The sequence below is a fragment of the Somniosus microcephalus genome, chromosome 1 (genome assembly GCF_052327205.1).
Source record: "Somniosus microcephalus isolate GS21.2 chromosome 1, FLI_Smic_1.0, whole genome shotgun sequence".
NCBI classification, from domain to species: domain Eukaryota; kingdom Metazoa; phylum Chordata; class Chondrichthyes; order Squaliformes; family Somniosidae; genus Somniosus; species Somniosus microcephalus.
Window position 1 is genome coordinate 400,965,825 of NC_140987.1, and position 21,316 is coordinate 400,987,140.

At 44.0% G+C, this 21,316-nt stretch overlaps 1 protein-coding gene across 6 annotated transcripts in view; it reads right to left on the reverse strand.

The window, feature by feature from the left end:
* Positions 1 to 21,316, reverse strand: part of dlg3 (discs, large homolog 3 (Drosophila)) — a 774,284-nt gene that overhangs the window by 381,147 nt on the left and 371,821 nt on the right. The window contains exon 1 of one of the 6 annotated variants that reach the window (XM_085998138.1): positions 7,479 to 8,013. The exons of 4 other annotated variants lie outside the window; for them this stretch is intronic. In XM_085998138.1, coding sequence (XP_085854264.1) covers positions 7,479 to 7,799 — 321 coding nt within the window. In that variant the 5' untranslated portion in view covers positions 7,800 to 8,013. Of the gene's footprint in view, positions 1 to 7,478; positions 8,014 to 21,316 lie in introns of those variants that run through there. One more of the 6 variants, XM_085998128.1, reaches the window with a different exon arrangement.

Genomic DNA, 21,316 nt, shown 5'->3' on the forward strand with positions numbered 1-21,316 from the left:
CAGGGATGGTGGAGAGTGGCAGTATCACGGCGTTCGACAATGAAGTCGAAGATTGGGCGACATATGTGGAACGCATTGAGGTGTACTGCAGGGCGAATGAAGTGCCAGATGCTAGGAAAGCACTGGTTTTGTTAATTTGCATGGGTGCAAAAACTTACGGCTTACTGCGAAACCTGATAACCCCAGAAAAGCCCGTGGAGAAGAATTTCGAAAGCATAGTAGAAATCCTACAGGACCACTTAAGCCCCACACCGCTGCTGATAGCAGAAAGATTTAAGTTCCACAAAAGGAACCAGCATAAAGACGAAAGTAATGCTGAGTACTTAACGGAACTGCGCAAGTTATCGAAACACTGCCAGTTTGGAGCTGGTCTAGCAGATACGTTAAGGGACAAGTTTGTGTGTGGGCTTCAAAGTGAAGGAACCCAGAAACGGCTTCTATCAGAAAAGGATCTTACATTGGACAAGGCTTTCAGCATGGCAGTATCACACGAAGCAGCCGCACGGGGCGCTGCAGAGATACAACGGAGACTGCAAGAATACGGCACCAATGAAATGTCATATGGAGCAGGGAAGTGTTATCGTTGCGGCAGAACGACGCACGATCAGAAGGATTGTTGGTTCAAGGACCAAGTGTGCAGACAGTGTGCAAAGGCAGGTCACATAGCAAGAGTCTGCAGGTCAGGGAAGAAAACCAACAGCAGGAAATCTCCACAGGAGAAGTACAAAAAGGTACATAAGGTGATGGACAGTAGTTCAGACGAACAGGGAAGTGATACAGACTCCGGAAGCAAGGAGCTGGGTTGTCTGAAACTACATAAGGTAACCAAAATGGAGGATCACCAGGCTATCTGGGTCACACTCAAGATAGACGGAGTCCAAGTGAAAATGGAATTGGACACTGGATCAGCCCTAACAGTCATAAACCAAAGGGACTACAAGCGGCTATTTCCACATAAACCCTTGGAAGCTACAGAGATTGTCTTGAAGACGTACACGGGGCAAAAAGTCTACCCCAAAGGAAAAATAAGGGTGAAAGTGATATACAAAGGCCAGGAAATACCTAAAATGGACCTATATGTATTGCCAGATGGAGGACCACCACTACTAGGATGTGAATGGATCCGGAAGATACTAGATTGGCATTCCATACAGGCACTGAAGGTTGAGGCCAAAAAGGATGACGACGCCACACCTGGACGACTGTCAAAAATGCTAACTGATGCACAAGAAGTTTTCCAGGAGGGACTCTGAACACTAAAAGGCATAACAGCAACGATTAAAATAGAGGAAAATGCAAGTCCAAAGTTTTTTAAGGCCAGACCGGTGCCTTATGCGATCCGACCAGCCGTTGAAGCAGAGCTGGAAGGGTTGGAACGTTCAGGAGTACTGTCCAAAGTATACTGGAGCGAGTGGGCTACACCCATCGTCCCTGTAATGAAGAGGTCGTTGAGTAATACGCCTGGGGAACCAAAGAAGGTCCGCATCTGTGGGGATTTCAAGGTGACAGTGAACCCAGTCCTTCACACGGTACAATATCCGCTTCCACGGATTGAGGACATTTTCACCTCGCTATCTGGGGGTAAACGCTTCACCAAAATTGATCTGGCCCAGGCGTATTTGCAAATGGAGGTAGAAGAAGCCTTGAAACAATACCTCACGATCAACACTCATAAAGGTCTCTATCAATACAACCGACTGGTTTTCGGGGTAGCATCGGCTCCGGCTATTTGGCAAAGGGCAATGGATCAAGTCCTGCAAGGAATTCCAGCGACCCAGTGTTATTTGGACGACATCCTGGTCACGGGCGAAAATGAAAGTGAGCACCTCGCCAACCTGGAGAAGGTGCTCGCTAGATTAAAGGAATATGGGCTACGAGCTAATCGCCACGAGTGCGAGTTTTTCCAGAAGCAGATCGCGTATTATGGCCACATTATTGATGAAGAGGGGTTACATAAGTCCCCTGAAAAGATTGAGGCAGTAGTCAAGGCTCCAGCACCGGAAAATGTGTCACAACTGAGGTCGTTCCTCGGATTGGTGAACTACTACCATAAGTTCTTACCAAATTTGTCTACAGTATTACACCCACTGAATACCCCACTGCAAACGGGGGTACTATGGAAGTGGAATGACGAATGTAAACGAGCTTTCCAGAAGTGCAAAGATTTGATCACATCAAAAGAGGTGTTGGCCCATTTCAACCCAGCACTACCAATCCGGTTGGCATGTGATGCATCACCCTATGGTATTGGAGCGGTGTTGTCGCACAAATTCCCGGACGGGTTGGAGAGGCCAGTAGCCTTTGCATCTCGGTCACTAACCTCAGCCGAGCGCAACTACGCCCAGATTGACAGGGAGGCCCTCAGCCTAGTATGGGGAGTAAAAAAATTCAACCACTATCTGCATGGACAGAAGTTCACCTTGCTGACTGACCACCAACCACTTGTCTCCATCTTTAATCCAAAGAAGGGCGTTCCGGTAATGACTGCACAACGGTTACAAAGATGGTCCCTTTTTCTAGGGGCGAACCAATATGAAATAGAATATAAAGGCACGAAACAGCACGGAAATGCTGATGGACTATCACACTTGCCACTGCCTACGGTGGAGGAAGCACCAGCAGTGGACCCTATCGAGATATTTTATTCGTCAATAATTGAACGATTGCCAGTAGCTAACGCGGATATAGAGAAGGAGACCCGCAATGATCCGACACTGTCTCGGGTATATGATTTGACGGTGAGGGGATGGCCAACACATGGCAACCCACTGTTGCCAGCATTCTCATCCAGAAGAGAACAGCTGTCAGTATGCCAGGGGACAGTGATGTGTGGATCCTGAGTGGTAATTCCACCCAAGTTAAGGGAGAGAGTGCTAAATGAGCTTCACAAAGGTCATCTGGGAGGGGTGAAAATGAAAAGCCTTGCTAGGGCTTATGTGTGGTGGCCGGGGATTGATCAACAAATCGAGGACCTAACTAAGAGCTGCTCAGGATGCCAGAAGGTCCAAAATGCACCACCACATGCCCCTCTACACCCTTGGGAGTGGCCCTCATCTCCATGGCAACGGGTGCATATTGATTTTGCTGGTCCATTCATGGACTCAATGTTTTTAATAGCTGTGGATGCGCACTCGAAATGGCCTGAGTTGATCAAAATGTCCTCCACCACCACGGAGAAAACTATTGCAGTCCTACGGGCCATCTTTGCCAGGAACGGCTTGCCAGAGCAGATTTGCTCTGATAACGGACCACAGTTTGCGTCCAAAGAGTTTCGAAGATTTATGAAAAGGAATGGGGTAAGGCATTACACCTCTGCTCCGTATCATCCAGCCACCAATGGATTGGCTGAGAGGTTTGTACAAACCTTTAAAAAAGCAGTAAGGGCCATGTGCGATGACGACATTCCACTGCAGCATAAGGTGGACAATTTCCTGTTAGCCTACAGAAATGTGACACATACAGTCACCAACCAGACCCCAGCCATGATGTTCTTTAACTGAAGGTTGAGAGCTCGTCTGGATTTGCTCAAACCAAATGTACGAAGAGATGTTGAGAATAAGCAATTCCAGCACATCAATGAGAAGCCGACAAGGAGCTTCAATGTAGGGCAACCAGTCTTGGCTCGCGACTACCGAACAGAGAAATGGCAACCAGGAACGATATGCACACGGCAGGGGCCATTAATGTACACCGTGGATGTTGGGGAGAACATTGTGAGACGCCATGTCGACCAGATCCTAGAGTCACAGGAAAGAGTCCACCCCAGGTCTCACGTACCTGGTGATGAACCCGACGTACCGGTAGCATCTACCCCAGAAACAGTAGCATCGGAAGCTGATGAACCAACCGACGACAGGGGGCCAGAATCGCCTCCGCACCAAGAGCAAGACACTCAGGAAAGGCGCTATCCAGAAAGGGTCAGGAAGCCGCCCCAAAGACTGAATTTATAAATGGACTATTTCTGTTTAATGTGCATGTTAAAGTGTTAATTGTTATTTGAATGTTATGGGTACTGTTAATCTAAAAGGGGAGGAATTGTTGTGTATGTACCTTTAAGAGAGAACTGTTTTACAGCTCCTGTATACTGTAGTACCGGCAGTGACCACACCTGTATATAAAACCGGAGCAGGCTTCTGTACTTCAGTCTTGAGACTACTCTACTCCAGTATAAACACCTGTTGATTGTTAAGTTACAGCCTCCGTGTAGTTCTTGGGGAAACATCCTATTTAAAGAATCACGGATCTAACACCATGGTGATATTTAAAGAAGAGCAGGGAGTTCTCCCAGTGACCAGACCAACATCCATCACTCAACCAACACTACCACATAACAGATTAATTGGTAATTTGCCTCATTTGCTGTGTGCAAACTGTCTGCCGTGTTTATAGAAACATAGAAGATAGGAACAGGAGTAGGCCATTCGGCCCCTCGAGCCTGCTCCGCCATTCAATGAGATCATGGCTGATCATCCAAATTCAGTACCCTGTCTCTGCTTTCTCCCCATATCCCTTGATCCCTTTAGCCTTAAGAAATATATCCAACTCCTTCTTGAATATATTTAATGAATTGGCCTCTACTGCCTTCTGTGGTAGAGAATTCCACAGGTTCACCACTCTCTGGGTGAAGAAATTCCTCATCTCTGTCCTAAATGGCTTACCCCTTACCCTTCGACTGTGACCCCTGGTTCTGGACGCCCCCTCCATTGGGAACATCCTTCCTGCATCTAGTCTGTCTAGTCCTGTTAGAATTTTATAAGTTTCAATGAGATCCCCTCTCATTCTTCTAAACTCTAGCGAATATAAGCCTAATCGACCCAATCTCTCCTCCTACGTCATTCCTGCCATCTCAGGTATCAGTCTGGTGAATCTTCGCTGCACTGTCTCCATGGCAAGAACATCCTTCCTCAGATGTTTGCCTACATTACAAGTGACTACATATCAAAAGTACTTGGAGTTGGAGTGCTGCACTACTCCATCACTTGAACACAGACTCACTTTCTGCCTCCACATTTATTCTGCCAGTCACTGGGTTTTGCGATAAATTTTTGTTCCTCTGAAAACATTTACAAAGATTTAAATATACTGTACACTGAAAATATTAGTAGTCTTTATAATTGCTACCAGCACTTTTATCCCCATTAAATGTCTTATAAGCATCCCTTAACACATAATCTCCCCTTCACCCATAGCAGGCTCCCCACACCAGAATAAATATGGGCCAGGAGCTTGCCCACACTACATAAATGAAGCTGATACCAATAATCAGATGGATGCTAGGAAGTTATGCTAAAACTTTATAAATCACTGGTTAGGCCTCAGATGCAGTATTGTGTCTAATTCTGGCCACCACGCTTTAGGAAGGATGTCAAGCCCTTCAGAAGGTACAGAGGAGATTTACTAGAATGGTACCAGGGATGAGGGACTTCAGCTAGGTGGAGAGATTAGAGGAGCTTGGATTATTCTCTTTAGAGCAGAAAAGTTTAAGGGGAGATTTAATAGAGATGTTCAAAATTATGAGGGGTTTTGATAGAACACATAAGGAGAAGCTGTTTCCACTGGCAGGAGGGTCGGTAATCAGAGGAGACAGATTTAAGGTAATTGGCAAAAGAACCAGAGGCGAGATGAGGAGATTTTAAGCAGTGAGCTGTTATGATCTGGAATGCACTGCCTGAAAGGATGGTGGAAGCAGATTCAATAACAACTTTCACAAGGAACTGGATAGATACTTGAAAAGGAAAAAAGTGCTGGGCTATGGGGAAAGACCAGGGGAGTGATACAAATTGGATAGCTCTTTCAAAGAGCTGGGACAGGCAAGATGGGCCAAATTGCCTCCTGTGCTGTATGCTATGAACACAACACCCAACTACGGTTTGCTCAGAAGCCTGATTAGAAAATCTGTATGTTTATTTAAAAATGTGAAAAGTATAATACTATTTAAATGGGGACCCCACTCCCTGAAAGCTGAAAATGTCATGATTTGCAGTGCGCGAATCCCAGTTACCTGCTGATTATTGTATTCTTTATGTTTACTTGCTTGACACGTTATTTAAAATATGAACAAGCTTCAAGATCAACTTCATCCTTAAACTGATTACTCAGTGACCCGTGTAGTTTCAGACTGCTTTGAATTCTCCTTTCAGTACTAGTTCAGCAGTAGTGCTACAGCAGGCCAGTCATCTATTCGTTTAAAACACAGCAACAGTGTCGCTTCCCATTTACAGTGAGGAATTGTTGCAGTTTAAACAGCTGAGAGTGAATGCTTATTAATACCAGTCTCCATTTTGGATTTGCCAGGATCATCTAAATGAGACAGCACTCAATGGGTTAAGGCTTGGTTTTTATGTGTATGATGGGCTCAGCTGTGACATCACACACAGCACAGATGAGCGACTCCACATCTCACATCAGAGCCTGTGTCGTCTTTTCTTTTCTTTTTAAAGAACTCACGATGGTGCATAAATTTTAAAAAGTGGAGTGCAATGAAGAAGATGCACAGGGTGGTTTATACAAAAAGATCACACTGCTGTTAGTGCATTGCCTGTCAGGGTAGGTTAGTGTGACATTACTGAGCTTTAAGCAGCAGCAGCGCTCAGAGCCAGAATGCTGATTATCCATCGCTTCCTTCCCCACTCCCTGCTGGATGGTGCAGCCTTACACAAACACTTGTGCTTGATGTAAGTCTATACAATCAGCCGTGTTGGTTGTTTGGGGGGAGGGGGACTGGAACAACACCCAAAGCATAGAATCTATCAGATAATAATAGTGGGACACTCCATAGTTCATCAGATTTATTACAAATAATTAATAAAACATAACCAAATGAAAAAAATTTGAATTTGCAGCAATAAAATTAAAATCCTCCTCAGAATTACTTTGTAATAAATTCAACAGGCGAGTTAGTGTATGTGAATATATATATCATACCCACACTGCAGCATGCTTTGAAAAAAAAACAGTGTAGCCTAGCAGCAGCCCCAATGAGAACCTTTTTGGTCACTCGCTGATAATAGCTCCTATTCATATTGTACAGTGAATGATTTTTCAGTCTCCATTTTATTCCAGACTCCATAGAGTCTATTAATTCTCCATTGGTAGGATTAGGATAGGATAGAAAGCAGAGCTGGACTTTAATTTTTTCCGAAACACCACTGATCCGTGGTGACGGGTTATTTGGAAATGACAAATATACGAATAAAAAAATAAAGGTGAAACCAAAGCTTATTGATGATTTACAGCAGGACTGTACATACCATTGCAGCATCTGCACAACAAAAATCCAACTTAATCATTTCACTGCAAAAAATCACAATTGCAATGGAGCAGAGACGGCACATACCTATTGATGGCATATATCACAGATTATATCATAAAAACCATTCAAGCAGATAAATGCACCAAACCTCACTGCTGCAGTAGACAGCAGCCCTCACTACACAGGTCTCAAAAGGGTATGACTGAAAAAATATTACTACCCATACCTGTTCATACCAGTCACGTGTAGAACATGTACACTCCGGCCACCATCCCCCACTGTTGCCGTTCACCTTAGGTACGCTCTTATTTTGGCTTTTAATCGGTCCACTATCACGGGAGGTCGGGATGAGCTTAGTTTTATTCCTGGCAGCAGCTCCCGACGAAGATGGCAGCGTCTGGGAGCTGAAACCACCATACCCATACGGTTCGTGCTGCCATTCAGTGTAATTCTGTGGTTCCATCCGACGGAGAGCTGCCATCCTGGTTGCCTCATAGCACTCTGGGCACTTGCAGCAGTGATGGTTCTTGTGCAGATTTGCTTTCATGACCGACACTATCGTTCAATTCAAATTTTCTTATTTTCCACCTTTGGAGTCAGAGGGAAAAAAAATCAAATTCTTCTCTTTATTTTCAATCCAGGAGGAAATAGTCCCCGTTCTTTGTCCCTTCTTCTTTCTGCTTCTTACTGTTAATGGCAGACCTTGCCAACGGAGGCGAAAGCTGGAACTGCAGAGCGCTCGATGCTGGCCAGTGTAAGACTTGAAGATGCAAGCATCCCTCCAGCAACCTTCTCTCAGACAGCACCAATCAATGTGCTGCACAGAACAGCATTCAGATACCCAGCTCTGTCAGCAGCAGCATCCCTAGCCTGCATCACTTCAGTACATCCTGCTGTTAGAAATCCAATAAAACCACTCTGAACAAATGCAGCCCCGATATTAAGCTGCACTCTCATGTTGACCCTGGGGATTGGAACTGTTACCCCTAGTCCCTTGGTTGCTATGGCAAGCCATCTGCATCGGTGAATGTGTTCTGATGGGTAACTCGGGACTTGATTAGTACATCCTAGTCACTCAGCATCAGGACCTTTTAGCTGCTTGCTCGGGCTATCGTAATGATATGACAGATGAAGGGAGAGTGAGGTCTAATTCTAAGCAAAATGACACAGAATCTCTCTCTAGACTAATTCTCAAAAGGCAGCAACCTTGAACCTACCTTTGTACCCTAAATACTTATGTGTGAGCCATCTATCACCTCACTGGACTCAGTTTATTCAGAAACGTCACATTTGCTATTTTTTTAAATCACTTTTTTGAATTTCTAGAAGGTGACCAGTTGCCAGTGGATTTCACTGTGCATGACACACGTGTTAAATAGACAATGGGGGGTAATTTTGACTTTTTGAGGTAAGTTAAAACGGGTGATAGCGAATCAGCAGCTCATTTTACATCTGTCCCGATTTTTATTTCCATTGATTTCAACAGAAATAGAAATCGGGAGAAATGTAAAACGGGCTGCTGATTTGTTTTCACCCATTTTACATTATGCACTAAAGTCAAAATTACCCCCATAGAGTTGAAGATAAATCTTTGCTAAACAAGCCTTACAGACCCTCACTCGCTAATTTTCTGAGGCATATTATGAGAGTTTACAGCAGCTTGTGCAGACTGTGCGGACAGAATAAACCATCCTTCAAAATGAAAAGCAAGGCCCAGTCATCCCTAGTTCATTGTATATCTTTTCATCACTTGTCTAATTCTTAAAAGAAACAAAATGAAAATAAAAGTCATCGCAGTCAAGATAAACATTTGATTAATGAATGATAGAATCTTTCAAACACGAATAAATAACTTTGTACCAGTTGTAAATGCAAGTTTAGTTTAATTCATTGTCTCTGTGAAGTAATGGAAACAATACATTTAAACTGCACAAACTTCGGTTGTTTTATATCTTAGTTTGGTAGTTTAAGGAATAATATTAAAGAGAAATTTTTATAATAGTTCATTGAATATTCACCGTGTGTACAGTATTTATCAATATACTATCAGGATTCTCCAATGTGCAGTAAAAAATTGCTAAAGAAGAACGACTTGCATTTTTATAGCGCCTTTCATGACCTCAGGACATCCTAAAGCACTTTACAGCCAATGAATTACGTTTTGAAGAATAGACACGGTTGTAATGTAGAAATAATATGAAACGTTTCTATTCTTCACAAATATTAGTAATCTTGTTTTTAAACTTAAAAACAATTTATGAAATGATTCACCAACTTAATTGTGATTAACCTGTTTCACACTTCAAAGAATAATCTTATTCCAAATCTAGCAGGAAGTACCTGCCTCACATGCACTGAATAAAGTCAGAGACAATGGTGCCAACTGCAGGAGCTCAGAATTTCTGACAATGAGAAATTAAGAAGACGCCTGATTTTCAGCTAAGTGTTGGTACTAACAGTTTGCAGATGAGGTGCGACTGATTCTCTGCACAAGGAGTTCCAAATTTGAGACAAGCCATCACACTTCCAATCTGATGGTATGTGTGGAGGGAGGCAACAACAGGAGAGGAGACACAGAGCAGATGCAAGGCATCCATTAAGGAGTGGGGGACAGAGTGAAAGAGAAACGCTCTTGAGGATAAATCAACAGATGACCTCACATACTTTCTAACAGTTGATTCAAGAACAATACTAGAGATGCCTGCAGTACTTAACAGCACTGCCCTGCTCACTTACAGAGTGGTACAGGCAGCAGTCATCAGTCCCAACCTCTATGTCAGGGAATGATGTAGGCAGCAGTCACCGGCTCCACTGTCTCAATCAGTGAATGATTGTTCCTCCATCTTTCTATGTTTCTCCTTGCTTTCAAAAACCTTATCACAAAGCGTATTCTTCCATTAGGACGTTAGTTCCCTATCCTAACGTCACCATTTTTTTCTCCCTTTGTCTTTAGTTGATCAGCATTGTATCATTTTCCTTGTTATTGCCAAGCAATTTACTAACACTATATAAATGCAAGCAGTCACCAGCCCCATTCACTTCGTCAAGGGACGGTCCAGGGAGTACTCACAATACTTACCCTCTCAGTCAGGGACTGGGGCAGGGAATGCTGACCATGCTTACCCTCTCAGTCAGGGAAGGGTACAGGTAATACTCACTGCCCACTATTTTAGTTAGGAATGGTAAACATGAATGGAGGGAAGGCAACTTAAAAAGAGAAACAAAACAAATGAGGAAAAACACATCTTGTTTTAGAAAATTAACTTAATTATTTCCACTTGGTATAATTTATTTGAATTTTTAGGTCAATTTCTTTGTGCTATATTTCTGCTATGCCTGCTGGTGTTATGGATAAAGGGAGATTCCTGGAATCATGCACTCTGATTACGGCTCACCATAAAACAGTGGTACAGTGTGATGATCAGGAAATAAATCTAGAGTTTATACTGGATAAATGTATGATAGTCAACAAAATTCTTAACCACAGTAAAAAAGGTGAAATAGGTCCTGGACTCCTGGGTTACATTAGCAGAAGGACAGAGTACAAGCGTACAAATCAAAGAGGTTGAATTCTTGCTGTATAAGGTATTGGCCAGACCCCATATGGAGTACTGTGTGTAGTTCTGATCATCTAATTGTAGGAAATATATTGTTGGAATCATAGAAATTTATGGCACAGGAGGCCATTTGGCCCATCGTGTCTGCGCTGGTTGCAAAAGAGCTATGCAGCCTAATCCCACTTTCAAGCTCTTGGTCCATAGCCTTGCAGGTTACGGCACTTCAAGTGCATATCCAAGTACTTTTTAAATGTAATGCAGGTTTCTGCCTCTACCACCCTTTCAGGCAGTGCATTCCAGACTCCCACCACTTTCTGGTTGAAAGAAATTCTCCTTAACTCTCCTCTAATCCTTCTACCAATTACTTTAAATCTATGCCCCCTGGTTATTGACCTCTCTGCTAAGGGAAATAGGTGCTTCCTATCCACTCTATCTAGACCCCTCATAATTTTATACACCTCAATTAAGTCTCCCCTCAGCCTCCTCTGTTCTAAAGAAAACAACCCCAGCCTATCAAATCTTTCCTCATAGCTAAAATTCTCCAGCCTTGGCAACATCCTCGTAAATCTCCTCTGTACCCTCTCTAGTGCAATCACATCTTTCCTGTAATGTGGTGACCAGAACTGTACGCAGTACTCTAGCTGTGGCCAAACTAGTGTTTTATGCAGTTCTAGCATAACATCTCTGCTCTTATATTGTATGCCTTGACTAATAAAGGACAGTATCCTGTATGCCTTCTTAACCACCTTATCTACCTGTCCTACTACCTTCAGGGATCTGTGGATATGCCCTCCAAGGTCCCTCTGTTCCTCTACATTACTCAGTATCCTACCATTTATTATATATTCCCTTGCCTTGTTAGCCCTCCCCAAATGCATTACCTCACACTTCTCCGGTTTGAATTCCATTTGTCACTTTTCTGCCCAGTCTTGGCCAGTCCATTGATATCTTCCTGCAGTCTACAGCTATCTTCCTCATTATTAACCCACACAGCCAATTTTTGTATCATCTGAAAACTTCTTAATCATGCCCACTACATTGAAGTCTAAATCATTGATATATACCACAAAAAGCAAGGGACCTAATACTCAGCCCTGTGGAACCCCACTGGAAACAGCCTTCTAGTCACAAAAACACCTGTTGACCATTACCCTTCGCTTCCTGCCACTGAGCCAATTTTGGATCCAACTTGCCACTTTCCCTTGGGTCCCATGGGCTTTTACCTTTTTGACCAACCTGTCATGTGGGACCGTGTCAAAGGCCTTGCTAAAATTCATGTAGACTACATCAAATACACTACCCTCATCGACCTTCCTATGTAAACTTGAGGTCATCCAAAACTCGGCTGCTCATGTCCTAACTCGCACCAAGTCCCGTTCGCCCATCACTCCTGTGCTCGCTGACCTACAGTGTCTCCTGGTTAAGCAGCGTCTCGATTTAAAAATTCTCATCCTTGTTTTCAAATCCCTCCATGGCCTCGCCCCTTCCTATCTCTGTAATCTCCTTCAGCCCCACAACCCCCCCTGAGATATCTGTGCTCCTCGAATTTTGCCCTCCTGAGCATCCCAGATTATAACCACTCAACCTTTGGTAGCCAGGCCTTCTGTTGCCTAGGCCCAAAGCTCTGGAATTCCCTGCCTAAATCTGTCTGCCTCGCTACCTCTATTTTCTCCTTTAAGACGCTCCTTAAAACCTACCTCTTTGACCAAGCTTTTGGTCACCTGCCCTAATTTATCCTTATGTGGCTCGGTGTTAAATTTTTTGTCTTAAAATACTCCTGTGCAGCGCCTTGGGACGTTTTACTATGTTAAAGGCGCTATATAAATACAAGTTGTTGCTGTTGTTGTTACCTCCTCAAAAAATTCAATCAAGTTAGTCAGACACGACCTTCCTTTAACAAATCCATGCTGACTGTCCTTGATTAATCCGTGACTTTCTAAATGACGATTTATCCTGTCCCTCAGAATTTCTCCCAATAATTGCCCCACCACCGAGGTTAGGCTGACTGGCCTGTAATTACTCAGTCTATCCCTTTCTCCCTTTTTAAACAATGGTACACCGTTAGCAGCCCTCCAGTCCTCTGGCACCACGCCTGTAGCCAGAGAGGATTGGAAAATGACGGTCAGCACCTCTGCTATTCCCTCCCTTGGCTCTCTTAACAGGTCTGGATTTGATCTGGACAAATTGTATAGTGAAGAGTCTGAATGGAAGGTGACACAAGTTCAAAATTAAGAGGTTGGGAGTTAAGAATGGAAGTCAGGAGGCACATTTTAATCTGAAGATTAATAGAGTTATGCATTGTTACCAGGGAAGGTTATTGAAGCGGATAATATGAATGGGTTCAAGAAACAATTGGATGTGTTTCCAGAAAGAGAATGAATAGAGAGATAGGGTGAGAAGGAGCGTAGGTGGGATTTATCTATGAAAAACAGTGATGGACTTGCTAGGCCTAACAGTTTCTTCCTGTTACATATGAAAATTAGAATTTTCAGTAAGTATATCTAAATTGAATAACTGTCTGTTGCTATGGCAACAGACCAGGCCTGCCAGAGAAGGTTGTGGGTTTGGTAGCATAATAATGCACATCTGGAGATGACTGTAACCAGGACAGGTGTCGCATAAAATTGATGTTCCTGGCTGTTTGAAGCATGGATAAATTTGGGAGAAATTGTACTGAGGTAGTAACAGTAAGCCATGAGTTAATGTTTATTTCAGAAACCTGGTTTCAGCAATTGATGATTAACTCTACATGAATTCTGCACATAACAACAACAACAAATATAAGGGGCAGGGTTATAGCAGATGAAACTGTAAGACAGTTCCCCAGGCAGGAGTAGTCATGTCTGTAATAGCTTTGCTGATGATATTCTCTGCAGATTTTTTAGCTTGATGCAGAATGCTGAGGTGCAGCCATAACATCACTTAGGGGTTGCTCCAGCGTTCCAGAAGACTGACAAGCAGGCCACATCTCTGGAATATTGTAGAGAATGGGCTCTAGAATGGAGCAGGCCATCCTCGCCCAGTCCACTGGCCTGTATGTCTTCCTTTTGTACAAGGGAAATTTATTTTTTCTCTGGGCCCAGCACATGCAGCTTTAGGAACAATTCTTTCAAATTTACATTGTGGTAAAATGCTCCCTATTTCTTTCAGCATATTTACAATTTTGCTAGAAAAACCAGAGGAAATCTTCATGAACTGCACATTACATTCAGAGCAATTCTTCTCCCATTGTAAAGTAAGAGCATTATGAGTTTTAGCCTGTCTTTGGCCTACGTCTAATCACCTGCGAATGTTCAATGCAGAGCATCACTGTTGCTTCAAACAGTAAAAAAATTCAGGTGTTTAACACCACCCGTTACTGACATAATATGATGGAAAAAAAAACAGCGGTCATCGCTCTTCTGCCAGGTGGTGGCGGGCACCGTGGCGGCCGTCATTTTGCGAAGGCCAGCAGCGCTGCCGATAAAACCGCTGGCCCAGGAAATATAAATGGGGAGTGACGTGCACGCCGACTTAACGTCAACTCAGCAAACTTGGACCTTAGCACGGAGTTCACCGCTGGGTCCTAAGCTCACCATGAAAACTCAGCGTTTCAGCATACTGACAGAGACGCTCTTAAAGGGACACACACATCATTCAGGTAAGTTTGCATTTGGACTGGATATTTTTTGTTTTATTGAAGTAGTGGCTTGCTGCAATACATATTAAAAGCTTTTTAAGTGTGCAGGGAGTGCTGCTGGATGCTTGCAAGGCCTTGGATGTTAAAGGAAGGCCTCTAAGGAGACAGAAATGCTGCAAATACTCAGCCTCATGTTAAAGTCCCTCCATGGCCTCATCCCTTCCTATCTGAACTAGGCAGTGTGAGCACTGTGAGTGCTCCTAACCCAGGAGGGTGAGCCCCGTCTGTTCTCTTAAAGCAGTAGTGTGAGCTCTGGTGCCTAGCTGTCACAATGAATGGATCAAATTACACATTGCAAAGATCTTGATTACTCTCCAGCAGGCAGGATCAAATTACACATTCCAGACAAACTGTTGGGTGTGTCTTGTCCTCCAAGGGGACTAATCAGAAATCTGGCCTTGCACTCCAAGGGAGCCAATCCAGAATTTGGTGTTGCAAATAGAAATGACCAACAGTAAAAAAAATCTCTGCATTATAGGGGTAATTAACCTTCAATTCTGTTAAATTAAGTGTGTGGGCCCACAATATCCTGACTAGCTCTTCCTGGGAATGGCTTCTTCTTGTCAGAAAAACTTAATCAAAGAATCAGCCTTTATATTTTTTTTATATGATATGAATAAACTGTGTGAAGCAGTAGCATGAGATATTACATCATCCTCTATATAATATAGACTATAGGGATGATTTCTGTGGGGGTTCACCCACTCACCAGTTGTCACTTTGGTGGAAGAGCCACTGAAACCTCAGAAACACAGTGTAAAATGCGTTTACACCATTTTTATGGGATTTCTGCGGCTCTTCTGCCAAAGTTATAGCGGATGAGTAGGAGAAACCCCGTGCAAATTCACTTCCTATATATCTTGAAAATGGGAGGCAACCCGATCTAACACAAACACGTTTCTGGAGTTTCATCGCCATTAAACTGGTGACAACTTCAAATACAACCTAGAATCATAGAATGATTACAGCATAGAAGGAGGCCATTCGGCCCGTGTCGGCTCTCTGCAAGGGCACTTCAGCTAATCCCGCTCTCCCGCCCTTTCCCCGTAGCCCTATAAAAAAATTTCCTTCAGGTACTTATTAAATTCTCTTTGGAAAGCCACAATTGAGTCTGCCTCCACCACCCTTTCAGGCAATACATTCCAGATCATAACCACTCGCTGCATAAAAAGTTTTTCCTCATGTCACCTTTGGTTCTTCTGCCAATCACCTTAAATCTGTGTCCTCTGGTTCTCGACCCTTCCACCAATGGGAACAGTTTCTCTCTATCTACTCTGTCTAGACCCCTCATAATTTTGAACACCTCTATCAAATCATCTCCTGATCTTCTCTGCTCTAAGGAGAACAACCCCAGCTTCTCCAGTCTATCCAAGTAACTGAAGTCCCTCATCTCTGGAATTATTCTTGCAAATCTTTTTTGCACCCTCTCTAAGGCGTTCACATCTTGCCTAAAGTGCGGTGCCCAGAATTGGACAGAATTCTCCAGTTGAGGCCGAACCAGTGTTTTATAAAGGTTAATCATAACTTCCTTGCTTTTGTACTCAATGCCTCTATTTATAAAGCCCAGGCTTTTTTAACTGCTATCTCAACGTGCCCTGCCATCTTCAACGATTTGTGCACATATACCCCCAGGTCTCTCTGTTCCTGCACCCCATTTAGAATTGTGCGCTTTAATTTATATTGCCTCACCTTGTTCTTCCTACCAAAATGTATCACTTCGCACTTTTATATGTTAAATTTTTTCTGCCATGTGTCCGCCCATTCCACCAGCCTGTCTATGTCCTCTTGAAGTCTATCACTATCCTTCTCACTGTTCACTATACTTCCAAGTTTTGTGTCATTTGCAAATTTTGAAATTGTGCTCTGTACACCCAAGTCCAAGTCATTAATATATATCAAGAAAAGCAGTGGTCCTAGTTCCGACGCCTGGGGAACGCCACTGTATACCTTCCTCCAGTCAGAAAAGCAACCATTCACCACTACTCTCTGTTTCCTGTCACTTAGCCAATTTCGTATCCATGCTGCCACTGTCCCTTTTATTGCATGGGCTTCAACTTTGCTGGCAAATCTATTTATGTGGCACTTTATCAAACGCCTTTTGGAAGTCCATGTACACCACATCAATCACATTGCCCTCATCAACCCTCTCTGTTAACTCATCAAAAAACTCAATCAAGTTAGTTAAACACAATTTGCCATTAACAAATCCGTTCTGGCTTCCCTTAATTAATCCACACTTGTCCAAGTGACTGTTAATTTTGTCCCGGATTATCATTTCGAAAAGCTTCCCCACTACCGAGGTTAAACTGACTGGCCTGTAGTTGCTGGGTTTATCCTTACACGCTTTTCTGAACAAGGGTGTAACATCTGCAATTCTCCAGTCCTCTGGCACCACCCCTGTATCTAAGGAGGGTTGGAATATTACGTCCAGTATCTCCGCAATTTCCACCTTTACTTCCCTCAGTATCCTAGGATGCATCCCATCCGGTCCTGGTGACTTATCTACTTTAAGTACAGCCAGCCTTTCTAGTACTTCCTCTATCAATTTTTAGCCCATCCAGTATCTCAACTACCTCTTCTTTCACTATAACTTTGGCAGCATCTTCTTCCTTGGTAAAGACAGATGCAAAGTACTCATTTAGTACCTCAGCCATGCCCTCTGCCTCCATGTATAGGTCTCCTTTTTGGTCTCTAATCGGCCCCACCCCTCCTCTTACGACCCGTTAACTATTGATATGCCTATAGAAGACTTTTGGATTCCCTTTTATGTTAGCTGTCAATCTATTCTTATAATCCCTCTTTGCCCCTCTTATTTCCTTTTTCACTTCCCCTCTGAACTTTCTATATTCAGCCTGGTTCTCACTTGTATTCTCAACCTGACATCTGTCATACGCCCCCTTTTTGTGCTTCATTTTGCTCTCTATCTCTTTCGTCATCCAGGGAGCTCTGGCTTTGGTTGCCCTATCTTTCCTCCTCGTGGGAATGTACCTTGACTGTACCCAAATCATCTCCTCTTTAAAGGAAGCCCATTGTTCGATTACAGTTTTGCCTGCCAATCTTTGATTCCATTCTCAATCCACTAAAATTGGCCTTCCTCCAATTAAGTATTTTTACTCTAGATTGCTCCTTGTCCTTTTCATAGCTAATCTAAACCTTATAATACTATGATCACTGTTCCCTAAATGGTCCCCTACAGACACTTGCTACACTTGACCCACCTCATTCCACAGAACCAGATCCAGCAATGCCTCCTTCCTCATTGGGCCAAAATTGTACTGATCAAGAAAGTTCTCCTGAACACGCTTCAGAAATTCTTCCTCCTCTCTGCCCTTTACATTTTTACTATCCTAGTCTGTATTAGGATAATTGAAGTCCCCCATATTCACTACTCTATAGTTCTTGCACCTTTCTGTAATTTCCCTGTAAATTTGCTCCTCTATATCTTTCCCACTAGTTGGTGGCCTATAGAATACACCTAATAGTGTAATGGCAGCTCTATTGTTTCTTAACTCTATCCAAATAGATTTGGTCCTTGACCCCTCCAGGACATCCTCTCTCTCCAGCACTGTAATATGCTCCTTAATCAATACTGCCACCCCACCTCCTTTCTTTCCTTCCCTATCTTTCCTTAACACCTTATATCCAGGAATATTTAATCCTGCCCATTTTTGAGCCAGGTCTCCGTTATCGCCACAACATCATATTCCCATGTGGCTATTTGCGCCTGTAGCTCACCAACCTTATTTACCATACTTCGTGCGTTTACACACATGCACTGTAAACCTATCTTAGACCTTCTTGTATTCTCTTAGTCTGACCCCACCTAATACCGTACTATTTCTTACTCTAGTGCTATCTGCCTCTCCCAATCCTTTGTGCTCCTTGTTTCTCCTTTCTAATGCTACATCCTGGTGCCCATCCCCCTGCCAAATTAGTTTAAACCCTCCCCAACAGCGCTAGCAACCCCCCCCCCCCGCGCCCCCCCCCCCCACCCCCCAAGTGAGGATATTGGTCCCGGCTCTGTTGAGGTGCAACCCGTCCGGCCTGTACAGGACCCACCTCCCCCAAAACCGGTCCCAATGCCCCAGGAATCTAAAGCCCTCCCTCCTGCCCCAGCTCTCCAGCCACACATTAATCTGCTCTATCCTCCTATTTCTATACTCAGTAGCTCGTGGCAAGGGGAGTAATCCGGAGATTACTACCTTTGAGGTCCTGCTTTTTAATCTCTTTCCTAGCTCCCTAAAATCTGCTTGCAGAACCTCATCCCTCTTTCTACCTATGTCGTTGATACTGATACGAACCACAACCTCTGGCTGTTCACCCTCCCCCCTCAGAATGTTCTGCAGCCGCTTAGTGACATCCTTGACCCTGGCACCAGGGAGGCAACATACCATCCTGGAGTCACGTCTGCGGCTGCAGAAACACTTGTCTGTTAATTATGGTTACCTGATGGTTCCTGAACTGCTAAAACCATGGAAATATCAGATCAATGAAGAAAACTTTTCAAGGGTCCAAAAATGTAGGATAAAGATTAGTTATTCTGGCACGTTGCTTGAATAATCTTTGGCAACAGCGTGGGATGGGGAGAGAAATTTTGAACGTGATTAAATGGTTGGGTGAAGTTCATGATAGAATGGATTGTTCATGATCTGTGGAAGGAGCTGAATGGAAGCAGAAGGCTTGAAGAGATGAATAGAATTTACTTGTATTTTTGTAAGTAAACAAAAGTTGACCATAATTTTTTTATTAGAGATTCTGGCCGCAAATTCAGCTCTACAGCGCACAGTTTTTCGGCACTATGGATGCCATTTTGTGCCCAAAATGGCGCCCGCGCCACGGGCACACTTCTGGTGTTGGACGCCATTTTGGTGAGGTCGCTAACTCGGGTGCTGGGAGCATGCGCTGGAACTATGCAGAGTACGCAGATCGTGATGTCAGTCAGTGTGTAACGCTGATTTGACACCAGTGCTACCATTTTTTATCTCAACGCTGCAGCCAACGTCCTCTCTTAAACACACACAGCTGAACATGCAATCAGCAGCAGGAAGGACCCCCGACTAATGCTATTTAAAGGGATCATCACCTGCTTTCAGGTTAGTTGCTGATTGATTTCTACTGGCTCTTGGTGAGTTTGTAGATGTGTTTGTTGGTTTGGTGTCATATTTGAAGTTGCTGAAGTCTCCAGGGAGTGGTGTGACAGGTTACTTCAAGGCTTCTGCTCAGACCAGTTGCTCCCAGACATGGGTGCTATTGTTTCTATCCCCCTTGGCCTGCGGCATGATAGGGAGAATGAGTAGAGGGGACACAGAGGAGGACAAGCTGCTCGAAGAGGAAGGAGGGGAGAAGGGCTCTCAGCAGGAGGGCATATCCAACCAGGGTCTTCAGGAAGCACTTCTCCTGCCTCAACCTCAGCAAAAACAGTGCATGTATGTCTCTGCTTCACTAAGGAGGTGTTCACTGGAATCTGCCACCTGTTGCAGGCAGACCTGCAGCCTCAGAGCAGGACAGGGGCGTCACTGACAGTGGCTGTGAAGGTGAGCGTGGCCATCAATGTTTATGCGTGGTGCTCCTTCCAGGATGGAGCAGGCAGCATTTGCAACATCTCAGTTCGCCGTCGCATAAGGGAGGTCACTGAGGCTCTGTATGCAAAGAGAGTTGAATAGAATCACAGAATGGTTATCGCACAGAAGGAGGCCATTCATCCAGTCGAGCCCATGCCGGCTCTCTGCAAGAGCACTTCAGCCAGTCCCACACCCCCGCCCTTTCCGCTTAGCCCTGCAAATTATTTTCCTTCAGGTACTTATCCAATTCCCTTTTGAAAGCCATGATTGAGTCTGCCTCCACCACCCTTTCAGGTAGTGCATTCCAGAACCTAACCACTGGCTGCGCAAAAAAGATTTTCCTCATGTCACCTTTGGTTCTTCTGCCAATCACCTTGAATCTGTGTCCTCTGGTTCTCGACCCTTCCGCCAATGGGCACAGTTTCTATCCATCTACTCTGTCTAGACCCCTAATGATTTTGAATACTTCTATCAAATCTCCTCAACGTTCTCTGCTCTAAGGAGAACAACCCCAGCTTCTCTAGTCTATCCACGTAACTGAACTCCCTCATCCCTGGATTAATTCTCGTAAATCTTTTCTGCACCCTCTCTAAGGCCTTCACATCCTTCCTAAAGTGTGGTGCCCAGAATTGGACACAATACTCCAGTTGAGGTCGAACCAGTGTTTTATAAAGGTTCATCATCTCTTTCTTGCTTTTGTACTCTATGGGCTGGATTTTGTCAATGGAGGCGACTTGGAGGCAGGACTGCTGCTTGTCGTGTCAATGTCTCGCCTCTATCCTCGCCTGACCATTCAGAGGGATTTTCCCCTGATTGAGCTTGTCTGGCGGGCTCAGCAAGCCAATTAGGGAAGAAGTCACTGACAGATCATGTCAACGTCAGACGTGCTATCTGTCAAGACTTCTTGAAAGAAGAAATGACAGTGTTTGACAGCTCTGTGAAACTGTCAAACACTGACATTCTCTTGAGTTTGATTCGTTTTTGTGATGAGGACTGAAAAAACATTGTAAAAAAGTAAATTTCAGATGTCTGATGGATCGGAGTGTCCATCAGCCATTACCCGAAATTGACAAGGTGGATGTCCGCTCTCCCGATCCAGCATGGCTAAAGGCTACAGAAGTAAAAAAAGGTAAGTGAACACTTTTTTAAACTTATCACTCACCTTGCATACTTACCACTCCACACTTGCACCCATCACTCACCTCTACACCTTACTGCCAGGTGCCTCTGACCGCTGCAGACCTCCTCCACGTCTCCGCCAACCCGG